At 37.8% G+C, this 27,656-nt stretch overlaps 1 protein-coding gene across 5 annotated transcripts in view; it reads left to right on the forward strand.

Annotated features, from left to right (window-relative positions):
• PIAS2 (protein inhibitor of activated STAT 2) overlaps positions 1–27,656 on the forward strand; it is a 99,953-nt gene that overhangs the window by 19,363 nt on the left and 52,934 nt on the right. For 4 of the 5 annotated variants that reach the window (XM_047086170.1, XM_047086165.1, XM_047086166.1 and 1 more), the window contains exons 2-3: positions 10,403–10,877; positions 21,914–21,998. In XM_047086170.1, coding sequence (XP_046942126.1) covers positions 10,403–10,877; positions 21,914–21,998 — 560 coding nt within the window. Of the gene's footprint in view, positions 1–6,335; positions 6,353–10,402; positions 10,878–21,913; positions 21,999–27,656 lie in introns of those variants that run through there. The other variant, XM_047086169.1, reaches the window with a different exon arrangement.

Raw genomic sequence — 27,656 nt, forward strand, 5'->3', positions numbered from 1 at the left:
AGAAGGAGAGAGAGAGCATCCCAAGCGGGTTCCATGCTTTCAGTGCAGAGCCCAGTGTGGGGCTTGATCTTACAAACCATGAGGTTATGACCTTAGCCAAAATCAAGAATCAGATATTTAACCAACTGAGCCACCCATGCACCTCTAAATGTTCTACTTTTGTAGTAGACAATTTGTATTGTCTAGATACTTCAGAATAACTTTCAATGAGAAAACTTATCTTTTGTAGGTGTTTATGATATAGTGTTTCATCTTTAAAGGTGATATTTGCTACTGATTTCTGATAGCTACCCTTTATCATGTTAACAGAGTTTCATTCTGTTTATTGAGAAGTTTTATCAATAATGTAGATAGGACTTCTTCAAATGCCTTTCTGGCATTAATGCAGATTAATCACATGGCTTTTTTTTTTTTAACTGACAAATCTTTTTGTATTGTTTTACTTCCTTTATCAATTTTCAGAATAATGAGTTTCTCAACATCCTGTAACAGAGATCAGTGAGCTGTATTTTTTGGTTTTTGGTTTTTTCATTAAAAAAATTTTGTTTTAATATTTATGTTTTGAGAGAGCATAAGTAAGTGGGGAGCAGACAAAGAGGGAGACACAGAATCTGAAGCAGGTTCCAGGCTCCGAGCTGTGAGCATGGAGCCCAGTTTAGGGCTGGAACCCAGGAACTGTGAGATCGTGACCTGAGCCGAAGTCAGATTGAGCCACCTACGTGCCCCTGGGTTTGTTTGTTTTTTTTTTTTTTTAAGTAGGCTTCATGCCCAGTATGGAGCCCAGTGTGGAGCCCAGTGTGGGGCTTGAACTCATGACTCTGAGATCAAGATCTGAGCTGAGATCAAGAATTGGACGCTGAACAGATTGAGTCCCCAGGTGCCCCAGTTGTGTATATGTGTTTTAAGTATCATTGTGAACGAATGATTTTTAATGTATTTGATGTGTTTGAATCGATGCGGTTTTTGTTGTCTTCGATGGTCCAGTTGTCGTCTTGGGGCTATTGGTTTGTTTTCTGTGTCCTTCTGACAAGATTCCAGTAGTGTCTAATAACTTCTTTGCTTTCTGGTATGATAAAATCTTCTAGGCTCATCTTGTGCATTTTCTACCCCTGACTTGGAGTTAGCCATTTCTTTAAGGAGCCTGGTTTCCTTTTGTGGGAAATGGTATTTAGATCACAGTCTGTTTTTCCCTACCTTCAAACAATGTTTACTTAATTAAATTTGTAATACTTTTAGATTTATGGAAAAATTAGGAAGATTGTGCAGAGAGTTGCTATATACTAGTTTCCTCCATTCAAGCCAACTTTTTACTATAGAAAGATTCTTACATTTACAAGGTTGAGAATTCCCCCTGTACCCAGTACTCAGCTTCAGCAATTATCAGCTCATCTTTTTTCATGTATCCACTCCCCCCAGTGATTTTTTTTCAAGTTTCAGATATTTTTTATTACTTTCTTAATTGAGGTATAATTGACATATAATGTTATATTAGTTTCAGGTGTACAGCATGATTCACTATTTGTATGTATTGCAAATGATTACCACAATAAATCTAGCAAATATACATCATCTTACAGTTACTAACATTTTTTAAGTCTGTTTTTTTTAAGTTTGTTTATTTTGAGAGAGTCAGAGTGTGCAAGCGGGGGAGGGGCAGAGATAGCAGGGGACAGAGGATCCGAAGCAGGCTCCATGCTGTCAGCAGAGAGCCTGATGCAGAGCTCAAACCCACGAACCATGAGATCATGACCTGAGCCGAAGTCAGACACTTAACTGACTGAGCCACCCAGGCGCCCAACTAAAAATTTTTTTCTTAGGAGAACTTTTAAGATCTCTCTTAGCAACTTTCAGATATACAATATGCTATTACTAACTATACTCATCGTGCTGAACATTATATCCCCATAACATTTAATTTATAACTGAAAGTTTGTACCTTTTGATCCCTTTCACCCATTTCCTCCCTCCCCCCACCCCAACCAAAACCACCAAACTGTTTTATGAGCTTGGTTTTCTTGTTTTTGTTTTGTTTTTAGGTTCCACATTTGAGATCATATGTTATTTGCCTTTCTCTATATGACTTATTTCACTTAGCATAATGCCCTCAGGGTCTGTCCATGTTTTCGCAAATGGCAAGATTTCATTCTTTTATATGACTGAGTAATATTCCATTGTGTGTGTGTAAGCTGCTATATATGTAAAGCTGTGAGGTGTATGTGTATATATACAGCTTCTTTATTCATTCCGTTTTTGGACACTTAGGTTGTTTCCATATCTTGGCTATTGTAGGTAAATAATGCTGCAGCAAACTTGGCAGGGGTGCATATATCTTTTCAAGTTAGTGTTTTCATTTTCTTCAGGTAAATACCTGAATGGAATTCAGTGGAATCGCTGGATCTTTTTACAGTTTTATTTTTAATTTTTTGAGGACCCTCCATGCTGTTTTCCATAGTGGCTGCACCAATTTACACTGCGGCCAGCAGTGCGCAGCGGTTCCCTCTTCTCCACATCGTCACCAACGTTTGTTATTTCTTGTCTTTTTTGATAGTAGCCATTCTGACAGGTGTGGGGGATATCTCATTGCGGTTTTGATTTGCATTTCCCTGATGATGAGTGATGTTGAACATCGTTTCATGTCTTTGTTGACCATTTTTTTAAATGTCTATTTGAAAAGTGTCTATTCAGATTTTCTGGCCAATTTTTAAAAAGTATTTAAATTCCACTTAGCATACAGTGTAATATTAATTTCAGGTGAATGTATAGGGATTCATCACTTCCATACGACTGGTGCTCATTGCAAGTGCACTCCTTAATCCCCATCGCTTATTTTACCCATCCCCCCCCCCCACTTCCTTTCTGGCAACTATCAATTCCCTGTAGTTAAGAGTCTTGGTTTGCAGCTCTGTTTTTCCCTTTGCTCATGCTTTGCTTCTTAAATTCCACATGTGACTGAAATCATACGGTATTTGTCTTTCTCTGGCTGACTTCTTTCACTTAGCAGAATACTCTTTAGCTCCATCTATGTCCATGCAAATTTGCTCAATTTTTAATTGGATTTTTTGGGTTCTTTTTATGAGTTCTTTATGTATTTTGGATATTAACCCCTTATTGGATACATGATTCGCAAATATTTGCTTCCATTAACATAGGTTGCCTTTTCGTTTTGTCGATGGTTTCCTTTGCTTTGTGGAAGCTTTTTAGTTTGATGTAGTTGCACTTAGTGTTTTTGTTGTTGTTGCTTTTGCTGGTGGTGTCAGATTTAAAATAACATTGCCAAGGCCTGTGTCAAGGAGCTTGCCAGCATGTTTTCTTCTAGGATTTTTATGGATTCAGGTCTTGTGTTCAAGTCTTCAGTCCATTTTGAGTTCATTTTTGTGTATAGTGTAAGATGTTGGTCCAGTTCGTTCTTTAGCATGTGGCTGTTCAGTTTTCCCATATTGAAAAGGCTGTCCTTTCTCCATTGTACAATCTTGGCTCCTTTGTTACGAATTGATTGACTGTATACGAGTGGGTTTATTTCTGGGCTCTCTATTCTGTTCCATTGATGTATATGTTTTTTCATGCCACTACCTTACTGTTTTGATTATTTTAGCTTTGTAGCATAGTTTGAAAATAGGGAGCCTGATGCCTTCAGCTTTATTCTATTTTCTCAAGATTGCTTTGACTATTTGCAGTCTTCCCCAAATGATTTTAAAGGAAATCTCATGTATAATCTTATCCATAAATATTTTAATATGCTACTATAAGGATAGAAATCCTCTAAACTAAATAACGTACAAGGTTTATGTTAAGCCATTTTTATTTTCCTGGATTAGACTATATTTGGGTACTTTGAGGGCTTTTGTGTCTATACTCAATGGTAATATTGATGAAAGACTTCGCTGGTCCACATTGGGAAATGAGAAGAAATAGGTGGTATTCTAGGCTCCCTTTTTCATCAGGCTTTTGCTTAAAATTTGGTTGGATGAGTCTGACTCCCTGATGTTTAGAAAACAAAAAATTGCATATTTAAAAAATTTTGTCTTCAACAGATTTTTTTGTTTGCCTTCTAACACGTATTTAACTTAAAAAAAATTTTTTTTTTAAATCTTTATTTATCTTTGAGAGAGAGAGAGAGAGAGAGAGAGAGAGAGAGAGAGAGAGAAAGCACGAGCAGGGGAGGGGCAGACAGACGGAGAATCTGAAGCAGGCTCCAGGCTGTGAGCTGTCAGCAGAGTCTGCCGTGGGGCTCGAACTCATGGACCGTGAGATCATGACCTGAGCCAAAGTTGGACTCTTAACCGACTGAGCCACCCAGGTGCCCCCCAAAAAATTTTTAATGTTTATTTACTTGAGAGAGAGAGAGAGAGAGAGAGAGAGCGAGCGCGAGCGTGCACGCGCACACGCGTGCGCACACACCAGTGGGGGAGGGGCGAAGAGCGAGGGAAACTGAATCCTAAGCAGGCTCCAGGCTCTAGGCTCTGAGCTGTCAGCACAGAGTCTGACGCGGGGCTCAAACCCATAAACCATGAAATCATGACCTGAGCCGAAGCCGGAGGCCCAACGATTGAGCCACCCAGGTGCCCCTGTATTTAACTTTTTGACTTATTGTTTTGAACAGCTTTTAAGAAACAGAATTCCATCTTTTCCTTGAAGGCTTGGTAGAAACTATTCATTAAGCTGTTTGGTCCAGGTAGGTGCTTTTGGAAGTAGTGGGGGCAAAGATAATAGATCTCTTCTCCAAATCAGGTTGCGTATATTTTTGTAGGAAGTAACTTTAAGTTATTAGAATATAGTTGCATGTGCTGTTCTCTTTGTTTAAAGAAATTTGCTTGGTGTTTGTGGTCTTTAATGTTCTTTTTCTCATTCTCAAGACTGTTTTCTTTCCCTTTTATGGACCTGATGTTAGAGACTTTTCTGCGTTTGCTATATAATTCATGCTTTTTTAATCTTTTAATTCTTTACTCTTTTGAGGGTGTGCGTTACTGTTTCGCTTTTCTAACACTTACTAATTTTAAATTTTGTATTGTATGATAATAGAAGCATTTAGGGAGATGTTCTCCCAAGCTTTGGCTTACTTTATAAATTTTGAAGTGTAGTATTCTCTTTATTTCTTTTATTTTTAAAAAGTTTTTTGCTTTTAAGGTTTATTTTTGAGAGAGGGAAGGACAGCGGGGAGGGACAGAGAGAGAGGGAGAGTTGTATCGCAAGTAGGCTTTATATTCTTGGAGCTTGAACTCACAAACCTTGAGATCATGACCTGAGCCAAAATCAGTAATCAGATACTTAACTGACTGAGCCACCCAGACACCCCTTTATTGTTTCTTTTAATAGTTGATTTTCAGTTTTGATTCCTTCAGCCTAGGAGTTAATTTAATCAATGTGTTGTAAGGAAGAGATCCACATATGTTCTCTCAGGTAAAAGGGATTTAATTATAGGGAAAACATGAATTCACAGGAATACAGTGCTACGAACTAAAGCCTCCTGTGACCTCTGAAATGGATAGGAATTAGAGTATTTTTCTAATTTGTCACCTAACTTCTCTTATGGCTTGGCCACTCCTTTGATGAATTGGTATACATCTGGTAGTTTTTCTTTATCCATTCCTACTTATAAAAAAAGATGTAAGCTGTTTTAATATTGTAGTTGGGGGGCACCTGGGTGGCTCAGTTGGTTAAGTGTCTGACTTTGGCTCAGATCATGATCTTTCAGTTTGTGAGGTCGAGCACCACATTGGACTTTCTGTGGTCAGTGCAGAGCCTGCTTTGGATACTCTGTCCTCCTCTCTCTCTGCCCCTCCTCTGCTTGTTCATGTTCTTTCTCTCTCTCAAAAATAAATAAACATTTAAAAAAATATATTGTTGGGATAGACAGTGTTAATAATGTGATTTATCAGCTTCCCACTGTAGCTCCTTTCCCTACCGTATATAATACATCCTAGCAGATGGAGGATCTACAAAGTTTGTGTTGATCTTTACCATGGCTTCCAACCTATTAGAACTTCCCCAAATTCTGAACTACTTGCGCAGTTTCTGTCTTATGTTTAAGAGTTGAAGAGCAGGGCACCTGGGTGGCTCAGTCAGTTGAGTTTCCGACTCTTGATTTCAACTCGGGTCATGATCTCACAGTTTGTAAGTACAAGCCTCGTGTTGATCTCTGCTCTGGGAGTATGGAGCCTGCTTGGGATTCATTCATTCATTCATTCATTCTCTCTCTCTCTCTCTCTCTCTCTCTCTCCCTCCCTCCCTCCCTCTCCCCCCTTTTCTCTCTGTCCCTCCCCGACCTGCTTGCTCTCTCAAAAAAAATAAACCTAAAAAAATAAAGTTGAAGAGCAGTCTCAGAAATCTTCTTACTACTCATTGGGTATTGCATGTGAGTATCATGTTTACTTCCTTAATGAGGTGTTTTCTAAATGTAGCGCTTTTCAACTTGCCTTCACTCCTATAACTAATGTTCCAATTATATGTCCCAGCTTTAATTTTTAAAATAATTTTGTTACTTTAATTTGATAAATAAGGTTGATTTAAAGTTCCAGTTTTAATTTATATTAGCTTTTCTTTAGAAATCCAGATTGTTTATGTATGTTCTTAAAAATTAGTCATGCCAACATATTTCTAGTTCATAGAATTGCCTTAAAATCAGTTAACAAGTATTTATTGAAATTCTTTTGTGTAGAGCATATAGGAATTGTCACTGAAGTTTTAGGAGACAGACTTTGGGAGGCAGCAGGGTGGACTGGATAAAGTCCATTTGAAAAAAATTACACTAAAAATTATACTAAAGATATAGACATTAGAGGTTGGTGTAGAACAACAACTGAAATCCATTCTTGGTAGGATTGGTAGCAGGCCCACCTTACCTGGTGACAGCTGAAATTTGGTTGAAGACTGAGTTAAAAAAAAAAATCCCTTTAAGAAGAAATGGGATCCAGCAAGATTTGTCAAGAAAAATACACCCATAGAGCTTGACTTAGCTCCATAGAGAAGTATCTTAATAGCAAATGCTAACTAGAGGAGAGTTTTTGCTGTTGTTTGTTTTTGAATAGAAATAGATGGCCAGAGGGATGAAGTGACTTTTCCAGCATCCTGAGTTTTGATGCCAGGACTTGACCTACATGCAATTACTAATTGCTGTTGTGAGGTTTTCCACAGGACACCACTGGCTCAAAGCCGTCCTTTTTCGGCAGTACTTCACCTTTGCAGTATTTTGCAATACAGAGAATGCCCTTTCCTGGTTTCCTTTGCCCTTCCCCAAACCAAGGGATTTTTTTTTTTTTTTTGCTTCAGAATTTCCTGATTCCACATTCATGTGCTGCGTTCTTATCTCTTCCTTTTTGTTTATATATTTACAATAGTTAATAGAGCCAATTGCATTAGCATTCTTTGCCAGATAAAGTTACCATTGGAAAATAAATGATATGAGACCTCCCAGAAATTCAGTTTTGAGATCACAGCTTAGGGTGACTTTGTGTTCTTTTTTGTCATTTCTGTAAAAAAAGTCTCCTTAAAGACTATCCGAAAATAAGGAGAGAAGCAAAGTAATGAATTCAGAGTTAGATTTCTTTAGAAGGTATCACAGATATATCTGTATGACTGCCTTTGTTAGTGTTCTCATGATTTAATGTTGCTTACGCTACTGTAATAATATAAGCCAGCTTCAACTGAAGTATTAGGATTGGGGACTTTGGGAAAGGTGCACTGCATTGTTGCTTGGGAAGGCATTTGGCAAAGCTGTCCTGGTCCTTTTTATACGTGAAACCTTGAGTAAACTGTAACTTGACATAGGCCAAGAATGTTCTTGTTTTTCATCATTGTCCATAGCATTGGGGTAAGATAGATAAAATCCTCATTTTAACATATGGAGGAAATGGAAGTGAGTTGAAGTGGAATGGCCATGGTATATGTTGCTGTTAGAGGATGATTTAGGCTGCGTAGTTCAGTGTGGTAACTGTGGGCTGCTGAGGCTCTGAAGCACTTGAAAGTTGTTAGTCCAAATGGAGATATGCTCCAAGTGTAAAATATACTGGATATTGAAGACTTAGTATTAAAAAGCATCTGAGACTTTTTTAAAAAAATGGATTACTTTTAAATCACAAAAATTGATTACATGGGGAAATAATATTTTTGATAAATTGGGTTAAATAAAGCATATGAAAATTTTAACTTTTACTGTAACTGCTAAATATTTAGAATTAAATATGTGGTTCCTATTTCTTTTTTTTTTTTTTTTTTTTTTTACGTTTATCTATTTTTGGGACAGAGAGAGACAGAGCATGAATGGGGGAGGGGCAGAGAGAGAGGGAGACACAGAATCGGAAACAGGCTCCAGGCTCTGAGCCATCAGCCCAGAGCCCGACGCGGGGCTCGAACTCCCGTACTGCGAGATCGTGACCTGGCTGAAGTCGGACGCCTAACCGACTGCGCCACCCAGGCGCCCCTGTGGTTCCTATTTCAATTGGACAGTGCTAGTTGAGTATAAAAAATGGTTGCTAGGATTGCAGCTTCTAGGATTACAATGTTCTCTGATTTGTACAGTATAAAATACGGAGATATATGGAGGAGAACTATGATACAGCTTGTACATGCAGAGTACTTTGACATATTTAAATTTTTTTTTTATTTTTTTTATTTTTTTATTTAAAAAAAAATTTTTTTTTTCAACGTTTATTTATTTTTGGGACAGAGAGAGACAGAGCATGAACGGGGGAGGGGCAGAGAGAGAGGGAGACACAGAATCGGAAACAGGCTCCAGGCTCTGAGCCATCAGCCCAGAGCCTGACGCGGGGCTCGAACTGACGGACCGCGAGATCGTGACCTGGCTGAAGTCGGACGCTTAACCGACTGCGCCACCCAGGCGCCCCTGACATATTTAAATTTGTTTGCATTTTAGAAAACTAACAAGTATCATTCTTGACAACTATTTAAAAGCCATCCAGAGTTTAAACAATTGCTACTGGGCTATCCATGAGACGTAAAAGTGCATAACTGAGGACCTACATGAATCAGTACCAGCTGTAGGTATTGCCTCGCATACTTACCAGATTGGGAAGGAATCCCAGGTAGCTGTGGAGTGTGTAGCACTGAGGAGAGGTGGGCAAATAATCCTTAGGGACGATTTGTGAGGGTCAACTCAGATCTTACTCTTCTTTCTGACTAGATGGGGCACTTGTGTACCAGTAAATCAGACCCGAGTGTGGTTTAACCTCCCAAGTTCTGAGAATCACTAAGTAGATGGATGTAAGAGGCAGCCAGTTATTAAAAGTATCTGCTAGGTTTTGTTAATAAATAGATGGCGAGATGTGAAGCAAGAACTGCTTGTAAACTTCATCTTATACCCAAGACCAAGTTAGCAGAGTGGCATGGGGAGAATCTTGCCCTTTAAGATTTATGACCGATCCTTTCCTTGCTTTTCAGAGGTCTTTTCCTCATTGGATACTCAGCTGGGGATTTCACTTGTTTTAGAAGTGTGCTAAATAAGATGTATGTGAATTTTAGCTTTAATATTTAAAAATGACTTATTTTCTTACTGTTAGGGTCAGGCGTAAGGCAGGGTAAAGATAGGAGTCAGAGGCTAAAAAGTTTTAGCAGTCAAAGGCTTTATTTGGGAACTAAGGTCTTGGGCGAGGGTCTGTGACGCAGGGAGAGAGAGAGGAGTCAGGGAAGTCGCACCCAGGTGTGGTGGGGTGGGGTTTTTAAGGCGCAGCGGTTCCGGGTTTAGGTCTGGGTGGGCCTTTTTCGCGTCAGGTCGTGCTGTCGCTCGGTGATTGGTTGACCTCCAATTCCTTCCGGCACGCTACTGGGGGCTTTTCATTGGGTTGCGCTGGCAAGATGGCCGCCCCCTCTACTGTGGTTCCAAGGACATCCTAACACTTACGTGGTCTGTTCCTCAATAATTTGAGTTGGGATGAAAAATTCGTTGGATTTTGAATCACAATTTTGTCTTGATTTTGCAGATTTACTGCTTCGCCTCGGAAGTTACGCTTATAGTTTTTGCAAAAATCTAATTTTTTGTTTGGTTAATTTATGACAGTACTGTAACAAACATTACATTGTGTGTTGATAGGGCTTACTTTTGTAAAGAAAATTTTCATTGGTTATAAATTTCATAGGCGTAAAGCAAATATGCGTTTACACTTGAGCATAATCAGATAATGAAGTGGTTAGTAGAAACCGATAGACCGTAGATTATCAAAATTAAGAATACAGCAAAACATAACACCATAACTTGAATATAACTTGGACAGGCAGTGGCTCTATAAATAGGATCAGTTCTAAGTGGTATGTGAAAATGCTGGTTATTGGCGTATACCAGTTGATAAAATGCTGGTAAATCAGATTTTACAGTCTGTCTTAGTTGGATGGAGTTTTTATAAGCTTGGGGATGACTCTTGGCTTATGTCCTTTTTTTTTCCTTTCCTTTTAGAATATGGTTTCTAGCTTTAGGGTTTCTGAACTACAAGTGTTACTAGGCTTTGCTGGACGGAATAAAAGTGGACGCAAGCATGACCTCCTGATGAGGGCGTTGCATTTGTTGAAGAGTGGCTGCAGCCCTGCGGTTCAGATTAAAATCCGAGAATTGTACAGACGCCGATATCCACGGACTCTTGAAGGACTTTCTGATTTATCCACAATCAAATCTTCGGTTTTCACTTTGGATGGTAGCTCATCACCTGTAGAACCTGACTTGGCCGTGGCTGGAATCCACTCGTTGCCTTCCACTTCAGTTACACCTCACTCGCCATCCTCTCCTGTTGGTTCTGTGCTGCTTCAAGATACTAAGCCCACGTTTGAGATGCAGCAGCCATCTCCCCCAATTCCTCCTGTCCATCCTGATGTGCAGTTAAAAAACTTGCCCTTTTATGATGTCCTTGATGTTCTCATCAAGCCCACGAGTTTAGGTAAGTGTTAGAGAAATCAATTCCTTGTAGATGAGAGAATAAATAAAGCAAGAGGCTTTCAGCTATTGATCAATGATTTGCTGTTACTACTATAAAATTGAGACATTAATGCCAAATAAATGCCAGATAAGAAATATCGGCAACCATGATGGAAATCTAATATAAAACTGTTCATTCATCATACCAGCATTCTTATGGCTTAGAACTCAAATTGCTTCTGTCTATATAGGAACAGATACAAATATTACTGTCTGTAATTGGTATTTTGATGCTTTTACAGAGATTTAGTTTCTGTTTAACATAGTGTTTAGACTACTTTCCTAAGAAATAAACCTTTCATACTTCATTTTTTTCTAAATTGGCATGCAGAGTTTAGGTTTTTATTTAATACCCATCAACTGCTCAGAAAATTTAATGGATTTTATCATTACTAAAAATTGATACATGGGACTTTAACAAATTTTTACCAACATTGATGGCTTCTTTGTTGTAATGGTATGATTTTTTTTTTTTTTTTTTACCACCTAATGGAATTGTTTATAGAGTTCTTGGGATTTATTGATGAAATAAATTGTTTGGGAGATGGCGTTTCATAGTTAATTTGGGAGATTTTTCCCCCCCATCCTGGGAAAAACCCTTTTTATTTGGGTTTTTATTTCAAGTCATCTGAAAATTCTCTTAAATATATCAATGTGCTTTTTCCCTTTTGTTTAGCATTATGCTGGTGTATATCTTGATTGAGCCAGAAGGAAATTTTGAGGGGTAGGGCTTGTTAATGGGGTTGGTATGGCCTGATTGATGGTAAGCCAAGGTGGCTATGCTTTTCCCAGCTCCTTTATCCTCACTTTATCTTTCTTTCTTTTTCTTTCTCTTTCTTTCTATCTATCTATCTATCTATCTATCTATCTATTTAATTTTGAGAGAGAGTGAGCAGGAGAGGTGCAGAGAGAGAGGAGGATAGAGGAACCGAAGCAGGTTCTGTGCTGACAGCAGAGAGCCTGATGTGGGGCTCAAACTCACAAACTGGGATTATGAGCTGACCTGAAGTCAGATGCTCAACTGACTGAACCACCCAGGCGCCCCTCCCTCCCTTCTCCTCGCTTTGAATGTTTTTATTTAGCAATACTTAGCCAGACAGAGTAATGCATTTTATTCCTTCATTACATTCATTATGAAGTAAGGGTTCTGTGTTCATGTTTTATTATTTGTGCAAAGTCCTCTGAGTAGAATTATTGTATCAAAGAGTAAGAACATTTTAATTTTAAACTCTTGATAACCTATTGGTAAATTAGTTCCCAGAAAAGCTGTGCCATTAAAAAAAAATTTTTTTAATGTTTATATATTTTTGAGAGAGAGAGAGACAGAGTATGAGCTGGGGAGAGGCAGAGAGAGAGAGGGAGACACAGAATCTGTAACAGGCTCCAGGCTCTGAGCTGTCAGCATAGGGCCTGATCCAGGACTCAAACTCACGAACTGCAAGATCATGACCTGAGCTGAAGTTGGCTGCTTTACCCAACTGAGCCACCCAGGCATCCCAAAGCTGTGCCATTTTAAACTACACAAGCAAAATGAGAGAATGCCTCTCATTGCCTTTCTTCCTGCCTTTATTAGGTATTATTAAAAACAGATCTTGGCAGTTTCGACAGGCAAAAGCTTGTATCTTTAGATTTTTTATTTTTAAAACATTTTAATTGTTTATTACCCATTTAACTTTCTTTTATGATTTTACAATCATCTTTAACCCTTTTTTTTTAAACTGGTTGATTTAACTGGTTAAAATGTTTCCATAATTCTTTTTATTTCTCCCTCTTGTCATGGTTTTTGGTTTATACCAGTGGACAACACGGCTCATTCCCATGTTTCTTTCTCAGCAGTTGTTGCGAGTTTATTTTTTGTATGTATTTTGAGAAAGATTCAGACTGGTAATATGCCTACTAGGAGGCCCTACCTCATGGGACTCCTCAGGAGTATGGCTAAGGTGAGGGTCTTACCTTGGGAGGTAAGAGGGTCTGTGGGGTTGTAGTTAACACTGGAAGGTACTTAAGAGACATGATTGCATGCCTAGAAAGAAGACTGGAGAGAAGGTGAATCGTGTGTCTTCTGTGCTTATTAGCGTCAGTGGTGCACCAAGGGGTGAACTCTGGAGGGGCTTCGTGAGATCTTTTCTCATTTTCCTGCTTTGTTCAAAAATAGAAAATAGTTTTCTTGCTTTTCTGTATTTCAAGAGTTCTGTTTATCTTTATTTTTATGAACTTTATAAACTGATACTTGTTTTATCTACTTTAAAATTTTTCTTAATGTTTATATATTTTTGAGGTGGGGGGGAGAGGGGCAGAGAGAGGGAGACACAGATCTGAAGCAGGTTCCAGGCTCTGAGCTGTCAGCACACAGCTGGACATAGAACTGGAACTCATGAACCGCGAGATCATGACCTGAGCTGAAGTCAGACTCTTAACCAACTGAGCCACCAGGGCACCCTGATACTTGTTTTAAAATGAGGCTTAAACATTTCCGTACCCTACCTTCCCTAAAGAGAAGAAGTTTTCTTACTGTGTATCATCTTGTTATGTTAGATTGATAAAGCAGTGATCTGAGAAATGCTCTTAGATTTGGAGGCAGAAAGTTAGAAAATCCACATTAGTGTATAGTCTGCCAAATGAAAGTGGCAAAAATTTAATCATTTCCAGTAATGACCTTCAATTGAGAATTTTTCGTGTCATATTGTCTAAAGCTGCGTAATGACATCCAGAAGTTTTCTTAAGTTTTATTAATTTGGTTTTATAATATTGAAAATACATTATAAAAATAGAAATTCTGGGAAAGTCCTTTTGTTTGGAATCCTGCTATGGAGAAACCTATTTACATTTGGGAATTGAGAATTTAAAATCCTTAGGAGTCAAGCGATGTCAAATCCATATTTCAAAGCACATACTCTTGACATCTGTAAGCCAGTCTGTGTATTCTTGTTTTTATATACAGTTGATTAGATGATTTTTAGGCCATCAGCATATTGTTAGGTAGGAAATTATTGACTACACGAAAGAGAATAGAAGAACCAGGTAGAAAAAATAGACACAAGAGGTAAAAAAAAAAATGTCCTTCTAAAACCTCTTGATATTGAAGCCAATAACCCTTTAGTATTGAGGGAATTGCTGTTACAGCATGGCACATACATTGATGCTTAAAGAAAGAACACAGGGTCCCTTGGTGGCTCAGCTGGTTAAGTGTCCTACTCTTGATTTTAGCTCAGGTCATGATCTCACAGTTTGTGAGATTAAGCCCTGCATTCGGCTCTGAGCTGACAGCACCGGAGCCTGCTTGGGATTCTCTCTCCCTCTCTCTCCCTGTCTCTCTCAAAATAAATAAACGACCTTAAAAAAAAAAAAAAAGAACCCCTAAAACAACCATCATATGTATATTCTATTTAATAAGATACATTGTTACATAGTTTTGCAGTGTGGAATTATTTCCTTTAAGAATGGTTAAAATAAAAATATTTTAGCATTTAAAATGAAAAACTGTGGCATCTAAAAAACATGAGTGTACACAATACTAAATGACACAGACAGCTTTTTTCCTTCTTTTGTAAGACAGCTTCTTTTAAAGATGCAATCCTTTGGGATTTTTCTATTTAAGAAATTTGTGTTCAATCTGTACAAAAAGAATATATATAAAACATTAAGCTATAAAGGACATCAGTGAAATGAACACTTGTGAAACCACAATTTCATTTTTTTTAAAAAAAAAAATTTTTTTTTAAACGTTTATTCACTCCTGAGAGACACAGAGAGACAGAGCATGAATGGGGAAGGGGCAGAGAGAGAGGGAGACACAGAATCTGAAGCAGGCTCCAGGCTCTGAGCTGTCAGCACAGAGCCTGACATGGGGCTCGAACTTGCGAACCGCGAGATCATGACCTGAGCCGAAGTCGGACAGACACTCAACTGACTGAGCCACCCAGGCGCCCCCAACTTCCTTTTTTAAAAAGGAACATTGCCAATATCTTCAAGCCATCTCCTTGCCTTTTCTGAGTTAAATCACTATTCTGAATTTATGTTCCTCTTCTTTGCTTGTTTTACCATATGTGTATGTGCATTTTTTTTTAAAGTAATGTTAATTGACTTTTGAAATTAGGTGATGGTATATATATTCTTTTGTGGCTAGCTCTTTTTGTTCACTCTGCCTGAAAGCATTATATGTTGATACATCTGGCTGTTGGTATTTTGTGAAATACCTTCAATATATTTTGAGCCTTTCATTCCTTAAAATCTCCTCATTTTGCTCTTCAGATTACAGAAGTAATTTATGCTAGTAATTGAAAATTCAATAGAAATATAACGGAAAAGGAAAGCCCCTCATAATGTCATCTGTTACTCAGCTAGAGTTGTATCAATAGTTAACTGTTTTTCTGCATATGTTGTGTCATCTTCTTTTCTCCTTGTTCATTTAAAAAGCTTTTTCTAACTACAGAGCCACTGTGCCACATTTCTAGCGAGAGAGGACACGATTCTACTTGTATGCTCTGTGAATACCACCTCCTGGAGCTTTGTATCATGATAATCTTTCTTAATTAACACAGTTTCTTGGAAATATATTATAGATTTCTTGGAAATATATCTATAGATTTATAGATAAAAGTAGATCTTTTATCTTGTAGATGTGCCATAACTTAACCAGTATTCTGTTGATACACATTTTCAATTTTTTATTATTTATTTGGAAATATTTTGGTATCTAGCATGTGTCAGTCATTATTCTTGTAGTTTTTCAACATTGCACTGTTAACATTTTGCATACGTGGTTCTGAATACTTGTGTGCCTATTTATGAAGTGTAATGTGTCTGTGAAATTGTTGGGTCAAAGAGTTAGGAGTACTTAATATTTTGATATTCAACTTTTGGAGAGAATTTCAGCAGTTGCTTCAGAAGCCTTGTGCCAGTTTATAATCCAGTAGTATATGAATGTGTTGTTTTCTCTACACCGTCATCAGCATTGGTCTTTTAATTTATTATTGGTCTTTTAATCTTTAAAAGTTGAAAAATTAATGAGAATCAGCATCTTTTCATATTCTTAAATTCCCAAGTTATTAGGAAATAGTCATTAAGCTTCTGGGTACAATTAAACAGGTTTAAAGTGGTATGCACATTAATGGAAAGCCATTAAAGTAGAGTCTCACTTCTGAAGAATTTGGATACATTCAGACACTATACACATCATTTTTATTAACCCAGTTAACACATATATAATGAGGATGTCATTTGAATATGGTCATTGTAGTCTAATCGTGGAGAAGTCAGAAGTATGAGATGAGATTAGGAAGTTTGTTATGTAGTTGGGGAGGTAATGTTAACATGAGAGTCAAGTAGCAATGAGGTATGTGCCTGTATGATGAAGCACTGTAAATTGTGTATCTGGAACTCAAATGTCAGACTAAAGAATGGGGAAGGCAGTCAAGACTTGTTGGAGTAGGAGTGAGACTTTGAAGGATGAATTTGTCTACTTTGAATTGGTGGTGTTCACAGGAGAAGAAACACCAAGAGAGGGGAGAACTGTGAGTAGTCCCAGGAGTAGAAATGAAAGTGGCACAGTTGTGAGACCTCACTGAGGAAACTGCTTTTGAGTAGAGGACGCCTTGAGGGGAGACATTGGAAATGCAGGTTTGCTAGGGAAGAGGTGGCCATTGTTTTGGGGACCCTTCTAGATAAGGGGGTTTAGATTGGGCTCATTTGGAAGTAGGGCGCTGCTGAGCATGTCTGAGCAGAGGAGAGGTGGTGAAGGTGATGCCAAGGGTGACTCGCTCATTTCTGCTGGGAGGCAGCAGAAGGGCAGCGTTGAGACTTTGTTTGCACAAACAGGTTTTAAATAGGATGGTAGTAGTGAAAATGGAGAGGAAGCCGTCAGTGAGAACATCTTAGAAAGCAGGACTTCATGACTAATTGGATATAGAGGATGAAGAAGAGGACTGGAAAGGGAATGAATGATTTCTAGTGACTGGAAAATTGGTGACTAGTCTCCTTTTCCAAAATTCTGAATTAGGGTTGCCTGGGTGGCTCAGTAGGTTAAGTGTGCGACTTCGGCTTGGTCATGATCTCACAGTTCATGAGTTTGGTCTCTGTGCTGACAGCTCGGAGCCTGGAGCCTACTTTGGATTCTGTGTCTCCCTCTCTCTCTGCCCCCACCCACCCCCCTCTCTTTCAAAAATAAACATTAAAAAAAATTTCTGAATTAAAGTCACTGTTTTTATAAGAAGCACGAAACCTCAGTACTCTACCCTCCCCTCGTGATCTTTGCAGCTGTTGTCTAGGGAAAAAAGTATTTTCATATTAAATATCACTGATGATTATTAATATAGTGATGGTTTCTGTTTAGATAAAATTCTTTTAAACGACTCAGGTTTCTGAGTAAATGTCATTAAATTAGAACAGTTTGGGTGTGTATATAGGAGGATTATCATTTAAAAAGTATTCACATAAAACAGGAGTGATAGCTGTTTGTAAACAGTTGAATATTGGAATATAAAATCACTTAGGTGTTTATCGAAAGCATTCTATGTGCCTGTTATGTCCAGTGTGTTAAGAAATAAGTTATCAAAAATGAATAATTTGTGAATATAGAACAGAACTCCTTATATTTCTTCTATTATAACTTTTTATATTGTTGTGTGTGTGTGTGTGTGTGTGTGTGTGTTTTATTTGTACATGTTGAAGTTGTTCCTTCTACTTTTGATGCAGAGATACAATGGGAAAAGAAGTAAAGTAAGAGTATGCTTTGATTGGCGGTGATGGTACAGTTAATTGATGGGTGACAGGGAAGCAGATAGCTCAGGATACAGATCTTAGGTAATGCGGTGTAATAAACTGATTTATTCATTGTTACTTTATGAGTTATTTTATTTACAAATAAGCTAGACTGAGCCATGATAATGCACAAAGCTGCCTATAAAACATCTTGGTTTCTCTCTTCTTTCCTGAGTGGGAAAGCCCCTGTTAACCTAGGCACTCACTGCTAGGAAGTATTCTTGACCAAATATAAACCAGTTTATCAAAAGGTGTCCATGTAACTTTCTGCGCTGGGGGAACTTGGGAGGTTTCCTGTTTCACTAAGAATATTTCACATTGTTAGGCATGTTACAATATTTTCTACCTGAATATCTTACCAGGAAAAGTCATAATTATTGAATAGTTGGCAAAATGCATCTGTTGGACTGTATTTCTTTTTTCTCTTGAAATTTTGCTATCTCTTTCAAAACAGACACTTTTGGGGCACCTAGATGGCTCAGTCGGTTGAGCCAAAGTCCAACTTTGGCTCACGTCATGATCTCGTAGTTCGTGGGTTCAAGCCCTGCATCAGGCTCTCTGCTGACAGCTCAGAGCCTGGAACCTGCTTTGGATTCTGTGTCTCCCTCTCTCTTTGCCCTCCCTCACTGTCTCTGTCTCTGTCTCTTAAAAATAAAATATACATCAAAAAAATAAAAACAGGCTTTTTATTAGTAAAAAGCTTTTAATTAGTAAGACTTTTAATTAGTAAGACTTCTGGAACTGAAAATATTATCACATGTTTTCAGAATGCTTCCACATACATTATTGATTTGATCCACAAAATAGCCATTAAGAGGCAGCTGAGCAAAATGTTATTCCCATTTTAATTGAGGAGTAAAGAAGGACTTGGAAGATCTTATGTGAATTTCCTATATCACTTGGATAGTAACCAGTAGGGCTAGATGAGGATACGGGAATGTTCTGGTCCACTAATGCTTCAAAAGGTGGAAGGAACCAATATCCATAAAGGTAGAGTAGTCATAAGTATTATGTCATATCAGCAGGCCTCGTCAGTTAGTTAATTATAAATGAAGCTGGACACAATGATAGAACTTGGAATTTACAAGATTAATGCTAAAATTACTTTATGAAATTGTGGCATAGTTTTACTTATTGCTGTATAAAACATTGTTTCAAAGTACAGTGATGTAAAACAACCATCTTATTATGTTCATGGATTTTATGTGTTAGGAATTGGAAGGACAGTGTGGATAGCTTGTCTCTACCCCAAGATGTCTGGGGTCTTAACTAAGAAGACTTTAGGGTTGGGGGTGACTTGATGGCTGGAAGCTGGGATTGCATCTTCACTCGTGTGGTGGCTATGCTACCTGTTGGTTGGACTCAGCTTGGCTCTTGGCTAGAGTACTCACATAAGGCTTCTTCCTGTGGTCTCTTTTGTGCTCAGGAGCAAGGAAGAAGTGCATGGTGTTTTTATGATCTAGCCTTGAAAATTATATACCATCACTTATGCCACACACTATCGATTAAAGCAGTCACAAAGGGACATTCAAGTTCAAAGGGGGGGGTAATAGAGACCCCACCACTTCACTGGAAGAATGTCAAGGTTATAAGAAGGGTGTGATGGAAGATATTGTTGTAGCTGTCTTTGAAAAACAGAACATACCTTATGGAGGTTTGTTTAAAAAAGAAAGGGTTTGAGTAAAGTCATACCTGATTCATGTCCCGGAGTCATGGTCTTTTTCATTTTTCATTTGCTGCTGTTAACATAAAAGTGTTCATGGGATCGGTGTAGATTTGGTTTTCTGATCCCAAGTTGGAGACACTACTGGGTAGAAAATGTACTGTAAAACCTGCAACTTTCTGCTTGATATCCTGCCATTTTTTTCCCCCTGATTTGTATTAAAATGACAGTTCAGCTAATAGATTTACCTTATGGCAAGTTTTGTGTGCTTTTGGCTGCTATTCTGTCATAAAATTGTCTTGTCAGTGTTAATACAAATTGGATTTTATTAGCATATGCACTGCTTTTTTTGTTGTAAGTCCCTGAAGTTCAGTAATGGTACACAATGATGAAACATCTTTTTTTTTCCCCATAGAAACAAGGTAGTTATTTGGTATTATATTTTAAAGGACAGAAAATTGGGCATCAAATAAATTGGCAAAAACTATGTCAGAAAAAAGGCTCTGCAAAAACATGTTAAGATATAAACTGCTAACATGAAACTGCAGATTCTGTAAATTGTACATGTTGGCATATGCTGATTATGGAAGCATTCCAGTTTCAATGTAAGTTTCATGGTATATGGGTACTTTCTGGGTAGGTGGACCCCAGTCACCCAGTCAAGGCCTCAAATACTGGCATTTGCACTGGGTGAATTGACCAAAGGTCTTGCACCTAGTTTTGCAGTTGTAGATATCTGACATTTTTAGTGCACAAAGAGTGGATCTGTCCCTGGGGAGACAGACCTAGGTTAATCAAGTTTATCAGAATGAAATAAGAATCACAGCCGTTGGGCAGAAATAACTGTATCCTTTTTGCCATTGTCACATCTTCTGCGTATGTTAAAAATCCTGCCTTTCAGTGCCATTCCTTTTGCTTTAAAGGGTTATCTTTTTAAGGAATTCATAAAAAACAATGTATTCTTTTACCTTTACCACTTATTTACTGTTTGTATTGGTTTTCATTCCTGAAAATTTGGTTTTGAATTTGGTATCATTTCTTTTTATCCTGGCAGTTTCCTTTACATTTCTTGTAGTACTTGCTTTCAGCAAATTCTCTTGGCCTTTGTTTATCTTCAAGTCATTATTTCACCCTGTTTTTGAAGGGTATTGAATTTTCAGTGACAGTTTTTCCTTTCACCACTTTAAAGATGACTTCTGGCTTGTGTTGCTTCTGGTGAGAAGTCAGCCTTTATTTGTATTGTTTTCCCCTTGTATGTAATGTTTCTTTTTTTTCCTGACTGCTCTCAAGATTTTGTAGTCATCATTGGTTTTCAGTAGTTTGATTTTGATGTGACTAGGTAGCTTTCTTTGTATTTATTTTGCTTGAGGTTTGATCCTGTAAGGGCTTCCCCCCAATCAAGTAATATTTTTTCATTATTTCTGCAACTTTTTTTTTTATTAACTGTTTGAAAATGCAGAGTGTGCACCTCTAATCTCAAAGTAAATGTTACTGAATTTGACAGTTAAGAGCTCATTGATGCCTTTAACTGTGGATAGAGAGTGGGAAATGGAATTTGCACAAGAAAGAGTTGAGAAGTGAATAGGAATTGAAGAGATGGACAGACATACTATTGTAGCTGCCTTTGTGTTTTTTGCCCCATACTTAGAGTTTTGTTTGACTTTTAGGCTTTCATCATAAATAGCATTCCTTTCTCTCCCCTCCTTTTTAAAATGTTCTGGGAAAATATGAGCCACTTTATGACATGATTTCTAGGAGCATAATTGTTACACTAAACTATGCTTAAATAAAAATGTTTTACTCAAGTTAATGTTTTTCTTGATTTGGTGTGTCTTGTGGAAGGAAGTTTTCTGACACTGGGTATTCAACTGGCACCTTGTTTATTCATATTCGTGTATCAGGAAAACTGGCCACTCACACACACGAGAGCCGTTTGACCTTTTCTTGTGTGTTGTTGCAGTACTTGTTGGGAAGCAGCCGGTCTCTATTAGCTTTTGCTTTGTTTTGTTTTAAAGTTCTTAGTGAAGGAAATACATTTCAGTTTTAATAATATAGTTAAGGATGACTTCATTAGGTAATTTTTTAAACTAGATAATCTGTATGCAAATAATTATTATATATCTTTTTTCAACTTAGAAGCTAAAGTTTAAAATTTTATCTTCTATGAGTATTCTATGTAATGGAATATAAAGGCTCGAAAACAAAACAAAACAAAAGACCAAAAGACACCTAAATCTGGGATAGAGATCTGGGGGGAGTTTGTGACTTCTTCAAGTTTTCATTTGAGTCAGTAGAATGAAATGTAATTTTGAAGAGTTGTGTTGTATTTTGACCTTATTATAATTAGTCTGTTAGAGTAATGACTAAATGCTTAAAATTGAGCCTGCTTTAGAGTGACTTTACTTTCATGATTCCAAGATGATTGCAATTTAGTACTTATTTTGGAGTTATTTTAACCATAAAAATTCCAGAATTTGGCAGACTTTATCAGAAGTGCATTGTTATTGCAGATGGTTACATCTTTGTACTTGTTTCGTTTTGGATATTGGAATGTTATCTTTTTTTTTCCTCCTCAGTTCAAAGCAGTATTCAACGATTTCAAGAGAAGTTTTTTATTTTTGCTCTGACACCTCAGCAAGTTAGAGAGATATGCATATCCAGGTAAGAAGAATGTTTGGAATATATGATGTTTCTTCATGAATGTTGTTACATTAGTCCACTAGGGCTGCCATTTACAAAGCACACAGTGGGCGGCTTACACGATTGAAATTTATTTTCTCAAAATTCAGAAGGCTTGAAGTCCAAGATTAAGGCTTAAGTCAAGAGTTGGTTTCTCCTGAGGCCTCTCTCCTTGGTTTATGAGGATGCCTTCTTGCTGTATGTACCCACTTGACCTTTCTTCTCTGTGTCTGTGCATCTCTGGTCTTATAAGGACACCAGTTGTATTGGATTAGGGCCCCACCCTTATGACCTTATTTAACTGGAATTACCTTTCTAAAGTTCCCATCTTCACAGATAGATTGGGGGTGGGGGGGGTGGTCAGGTCTTCAATGTGAATTTGGTGGGGGAGGGAGGGGACACAGTTCAGTCCACAACAGTTGAACTATTGTTCCTTAAGTAAGCATAGTATGCATTGACTAATGTTAGCCAAATATTTAATAAATACTCTGTATTAGAAAACAGTTTTAACCTTTGACTAAAACCTCATCCTACTTTTTGAATTCCTTTTTGGCAATAACTTTTTTAATGAAAATTTTATTCCAAATATAGCAACATAAAAAAGAACTTGTGACAACAGCCCAAAGTAGAATGTCTATAAACCTTATCATCCAAACTGAGGCACTTTTAAGAGTTAAAGTACACATCATGTTCTTTTCCCAGAAAAATGAGTACACTGGAACTGTTCTGGGGTGCCTGGGTGGCTCAGTCGGTTAAGCATCTGACTCTTAATTTTGGCCCAGGTCATGATCTCACAGTTCATGAGTTTGAGCCCTGTGTTGGGCTCTGTGCTGACAGTGTAGAGCCTGCTTGGTATCCTCTCTCTCTCCCTTTGCTCCTATCCTACTCCTGCTTGTTTTCTCAAAAAATAAATAAACTTAAAAAAAAACCAAAAAACTGGAACTGTTTTGAGCTAGGCGGTTACCTGGGCCATAAAATTAGCAGAAATCAGAAAACAATTATGAAAAATACTTAGCTTTGCCATTTAGAAAAATTGGAGAACCTTAAACACATTTATGAAGAACAAACTAAGATGTAAGAGGAAAGAAAAGGAAGTATGTAGTGTATACTTTTCCAGTTAAAAATATAGTCATCTTAGGTGTCAATAACCTGACTCTTTGAACTTGTGTTCTTAAAGATACAGTATTAGAAAGCAGAGGCTCTAGGAGGTTAAATGATTTTCTGGGATTGTAAGGTTAAAAGTAGAACAAAGAATTGAGCAAATTAGAGGTTTTTTGCCTCCTTCCAGCTGTTCATTAGAAAGCTCGTCTTCTCTGAGATGTTACTAATTTACAAAAATAAGGTCTGTAGTTAGATTTTGGAAATTCTGTATTTAGCCCAATTACATAAGTTCTTTACAGTTGGACTTTTTGGTCTTTACTATCTTCATGTGCATTGTCAATCTCCCAAGATGGTGAATCCAAACTTAGAGGCCTCATGTCTCCTTTAAGCACACTAACTTCTTGAGGATGCTGTTTCTCTGTAGAAAAGTCTGGGAGAAAATTTTAGATTCTTTCATTAGTCATATCACCCTTATCAATATATATAGGGAGAGAGTGCTGTTGTCAGAATCTCAAAATGATTGTTATGTTCTGACCCTGTAAAGTTTGAGCTCTCAAAGAGTATTGTGTTAGATAGACTGCCTCTTCCATGAAGGGGGAAAGTGTTCATAACTAAGTAAAAAAAAAAAGAAAAAAAGACAATGTAAGGATTAGTCCAAATGATCCAACATCCAAATAATAGTTTCAGAAAACATGGAGAAAATCATCAAAGAAATAAAATGGTTCCTTCTCACCAAGGGCAAGACATTGCAGTGAGTTTTTGTACATTAGAAGTGCTTTAAATCTTGGGGATTTAAACCAACTAACAAATAAATAGACTAAATTAAAACTTTAAAAATTATGTTTATATTATTAAAATTATATTTTTTAAGTGTTTTTTAAAATTTATTTTGAGAGAGAGCGTGCATGAGTGGGGGAGGGGCAGAGAGCGAGAGAGAGAGAGAGAATTCCAAGCAGGCTCCACACTGTCAGCACAGAGCCTGCTGCAGAGCTTGAACTCCCAAACTGTGAGATCATGACCTGAGCTGAAATCAAGAGTCAGCCACTTAACCTACTGAGCCACCTAAGGTGCCCTAAAATTATATTTTATACCTAAAACCGTATCATTAAGTTTTGTTTGTTATTCATTGATGATCCTTTGCTTGGTATCAATGTTTACTGTTTATTAGGTACAAAGCATATATTGTAAAACATGACCTTTTTCTACAAGTTGGCTTGCAGTCTTGTTAGTGAACCAGCTCATATATATAAAATGATCTTGGCATTAGAAGGTGTCATGAAAAGATCCAATTTCAGTAATTACAAATAACTACTGATATATAGGAGGGATGAGGTTACTATTAACCTTGGTGGTCTTGGAAAGCTTCAACCGAGTGTTGGGTGGGTCTCCGAAGGAAGGAAATTGTTTAGAGTAAGTAGATTTATTTATTTTTTAATGTTTATTTTTTGTGAGAGAAACAGCGAGAATGCTTGAAAGAGCACGGGGGAGGGGCAAAGAGAGGGAGAGGGAGAGCGAGTCCCAAGCAGGCTCCAAGCCCAGCACAGAGCCTAATGTGGCACTTGATCCCTGGACCTTGGGATCATGATCTGAGACGAAATCAACAGTCAGGCACTCAACCAAATGAGCCACCCAGGTGCCCCTTGAGTAAGTAGATTTCTTTTTACGTTTATTTTGAGAGAATGCCAGCGGGAGAGAGGCAGAGAGAGAGAGAGAGAGTAGGCTCTGTGCTGTCAGCGCAGAACCTGATGCGGCACTTGAACTCACGTACTGTGAGATCATGACTTGAGCCAAAGTCAAGAGTCCAGTGCTTAATTGACCAAGCCACCCAGGCGCCCCTAGAGTAAGTAGATTTAAAGATACAGATTTCTTTTTTTTTTTTTTTTCTTTCAACGTTTATTTATTTTTGGGACAGAGAGAGACAGAGCATGAACGGGGGAGGGGCAGAGAGAGAGGGAGACACAGAATCGGAAACAGGCTCCAGCCTCTGAGCCATCAGCCCAGAGCCCGACGCGGGGCTCGAACTCACGGACCGCGAGATCGTGACCTGGCTGAAGTCGGACGTTTAACCGACTGTGCCACCCAGGCGCCCCAAAGATACAGATTTCAAGATACATTTTTAAGTGAACAAAAACAAGGCATCAAAATGTGAATAATATACAACCAATTGCCCTAAAAAGGTGTGTGTGTGTAATTTGCTTTAAGTGCTAGAATATGTCTGGACAAGTATGATCAGCTGCCTCTGGACAGGGGAATTGGATGGCCAGGGCCAGAGCTGGGATAGTCTTTTTCAGTTTATATTCATTCTGTATCTTTTTGAACTTCGAACTATGTGAATTTATTAAGTAGTCAAAAAATGAATGACTAAAATTTAAATAATCTCAATTAAAAACTTTGATAATGTTCTGGAGATGGATACTGGTGGTGGTTGCACAACAATGTGAGTATACTTAATGTCACAGAATTATACACTTAATGGTTAACATGATAAATTTTATCTTATGTATGTTATGTATAAAATTTTTTTAAAAACCTAAGACTATTTATAACCCTCCTTCCAAAGGAAAAAAAATAGATCGAACATACACATGTATAGACAACATCCAGTGTTTACTGAGTTGTGTAATAATACAGTATCTCCTTCATCCTGATAAATGGAAGTGAAAGTTTGGTACCCATTAAACAGCCTCAGTGATTATCAACATTTTGGCAGTCTGTATGTGGACACCCCCCCCACCCCCCCCCCCGTTTTTCCTGAAAGATTTTTTTTTTTTTTAATTTTTTTTTTCAACGTTTATTCATTTTTGGGACAGAGAGAGACAGAGCATGAACGGGGGAGGGGCAGAGAGAGAGGGAGACACAGAATCGGAAACAGGCTCCAGGCTCTGAGCCATCAGCCCAGAGCCCGACGCGGGGCTCGAACTCCCGGACCGCGAGATCGTGACCTGGCTGAAGTCGGACGCTTAACCGACTGCGCCACCCAGGCGCCCCTCCTGAAAGATTTTAAAGCAGATCACAAGTATTATATAATTTCAGCTAGAAATATCTCAAGACACATTTCAAATCAATTCTTAATCTAATCACAGTAAAATTAATAATCCTTTAATATAAAACAATGGCTAGCTCCTATTCAGATTTTCTCGGTTGTTTTAGAACTTAAACACAGCCATGTAATTACTTTTGACTTCTTTATCTCCGAAGACTTTTAAAAACTTTATACTTTGAAGTTTCTATGGATTCATAGAAAAGTTATGAGAATATACTCTTTACCCAGCTTTTCTTAATAGTAACATCTTGCATAACCATAAGAACAGTTATCAAAACCAAGAAATTAATGTTGGTATAATACTATTAACTATAAATTTTATTCAGATTTCACCAGTTTTTCTGCTAATGAACTTCTTTTGCTAGATCCAGTCTAAGATACCAAATTACATTTAATTGTTACGTCATTTTAGTTTCTTTCGGTATTTGACAGTTTCTTAGTTTTTCCCTATTTTTCATAACTTTTGATAGTTTTGAAGTGCACTGGCCAGGTATTTTGTAGAATATTTTTCAGTTTTGGGTTTGTCTGATATTTTGTCATGAGACTATGCGTTTTTTGGCAAGAATACCTCAAGTTATATGCCCTTCTTAATGTATCATATCAGGCTACATAATATTGCTACATCTTATTTTTGGTGTGTTAATTAACCTCGATCACTTGAGTAAGGTACCCTTTACTAGATTTTGGCACTAAATCTAAGTTGGAAAATCTAAGTTGCTGGTTTTTCCTTTGTTAGTAATAAATCTTAAGGGAGATACTTTGAGACCAGGCACCTGTTCTGTTTCTCGTCAGATTTTTGTCCACCAATTCAGCATTCTCTGATGGACCTTTCCTTCAGCAGTTACTTTGTCCTAAACGTTCTGTGTTCGATGGTGTCGTTTTCTGTTGTCCTTACTCTTTTTCACATTACAGTCATTCTTTTGTAAGGAAGAGTTATTCCTTCTTTCCCATTTATTCAGTTATTTACTTGTATCCGTGTAGGCTCTTGAGTATTCTGGATTATAATGCAGCACTATGGTAATTTATATTGTTCAAACTGCCTTACCTTTGGCCATTGGCTGTTCTTTCCGGTTGGCTCTTGTGCTCTTTGGTATGTCTCCATCTGTTTCTGAGCACTATTACTTTTGGGCACCACAGGATGCTTCAGGTTCATTTTGTCATTTCTCTGCCCAAGTTCTGGAATTGATCACTTCTCCAGGGAACTCTGTTTCCTCTCTTACAATGCTTCTTACTATCCTCTTTGAAAATAGTAGTTCATTGATTCTGTAGCATATTACACATTCTGGATTTGGATCCAGATGCACTTCTTGTGGTGTCATTTAACTTCTATGCCTGTGGTTCAAAATGCTTTGCTGCATATTAGAATCACATGGGGGGCTTTTAAGGCTCTAAATACCCATGTTTCATTCACGCCAGTTCAATTAGAGAATCTCTGAAGATGGAACCCAGTTTTTCAAGTTCCCCAGGTGTTTCCAGTGTTTCACAAATTTGAGAAT

Source organism: Lynx rufus, unplaced genomic scaffold (genome assembly GCF_022079265.1).
Source record: "Lynx rufus isolate CCGP_SWC_20201006 ecotype Redwood Valley unplaced genomic scaffold, mLynRuf1.p SCAF_20, whole genome shotgun sequence".
NCBI lineage: Eukaryota > Metazoa > Chordata > Mammalia > Carnivora > Felidae > Lynx > Lynx rufus.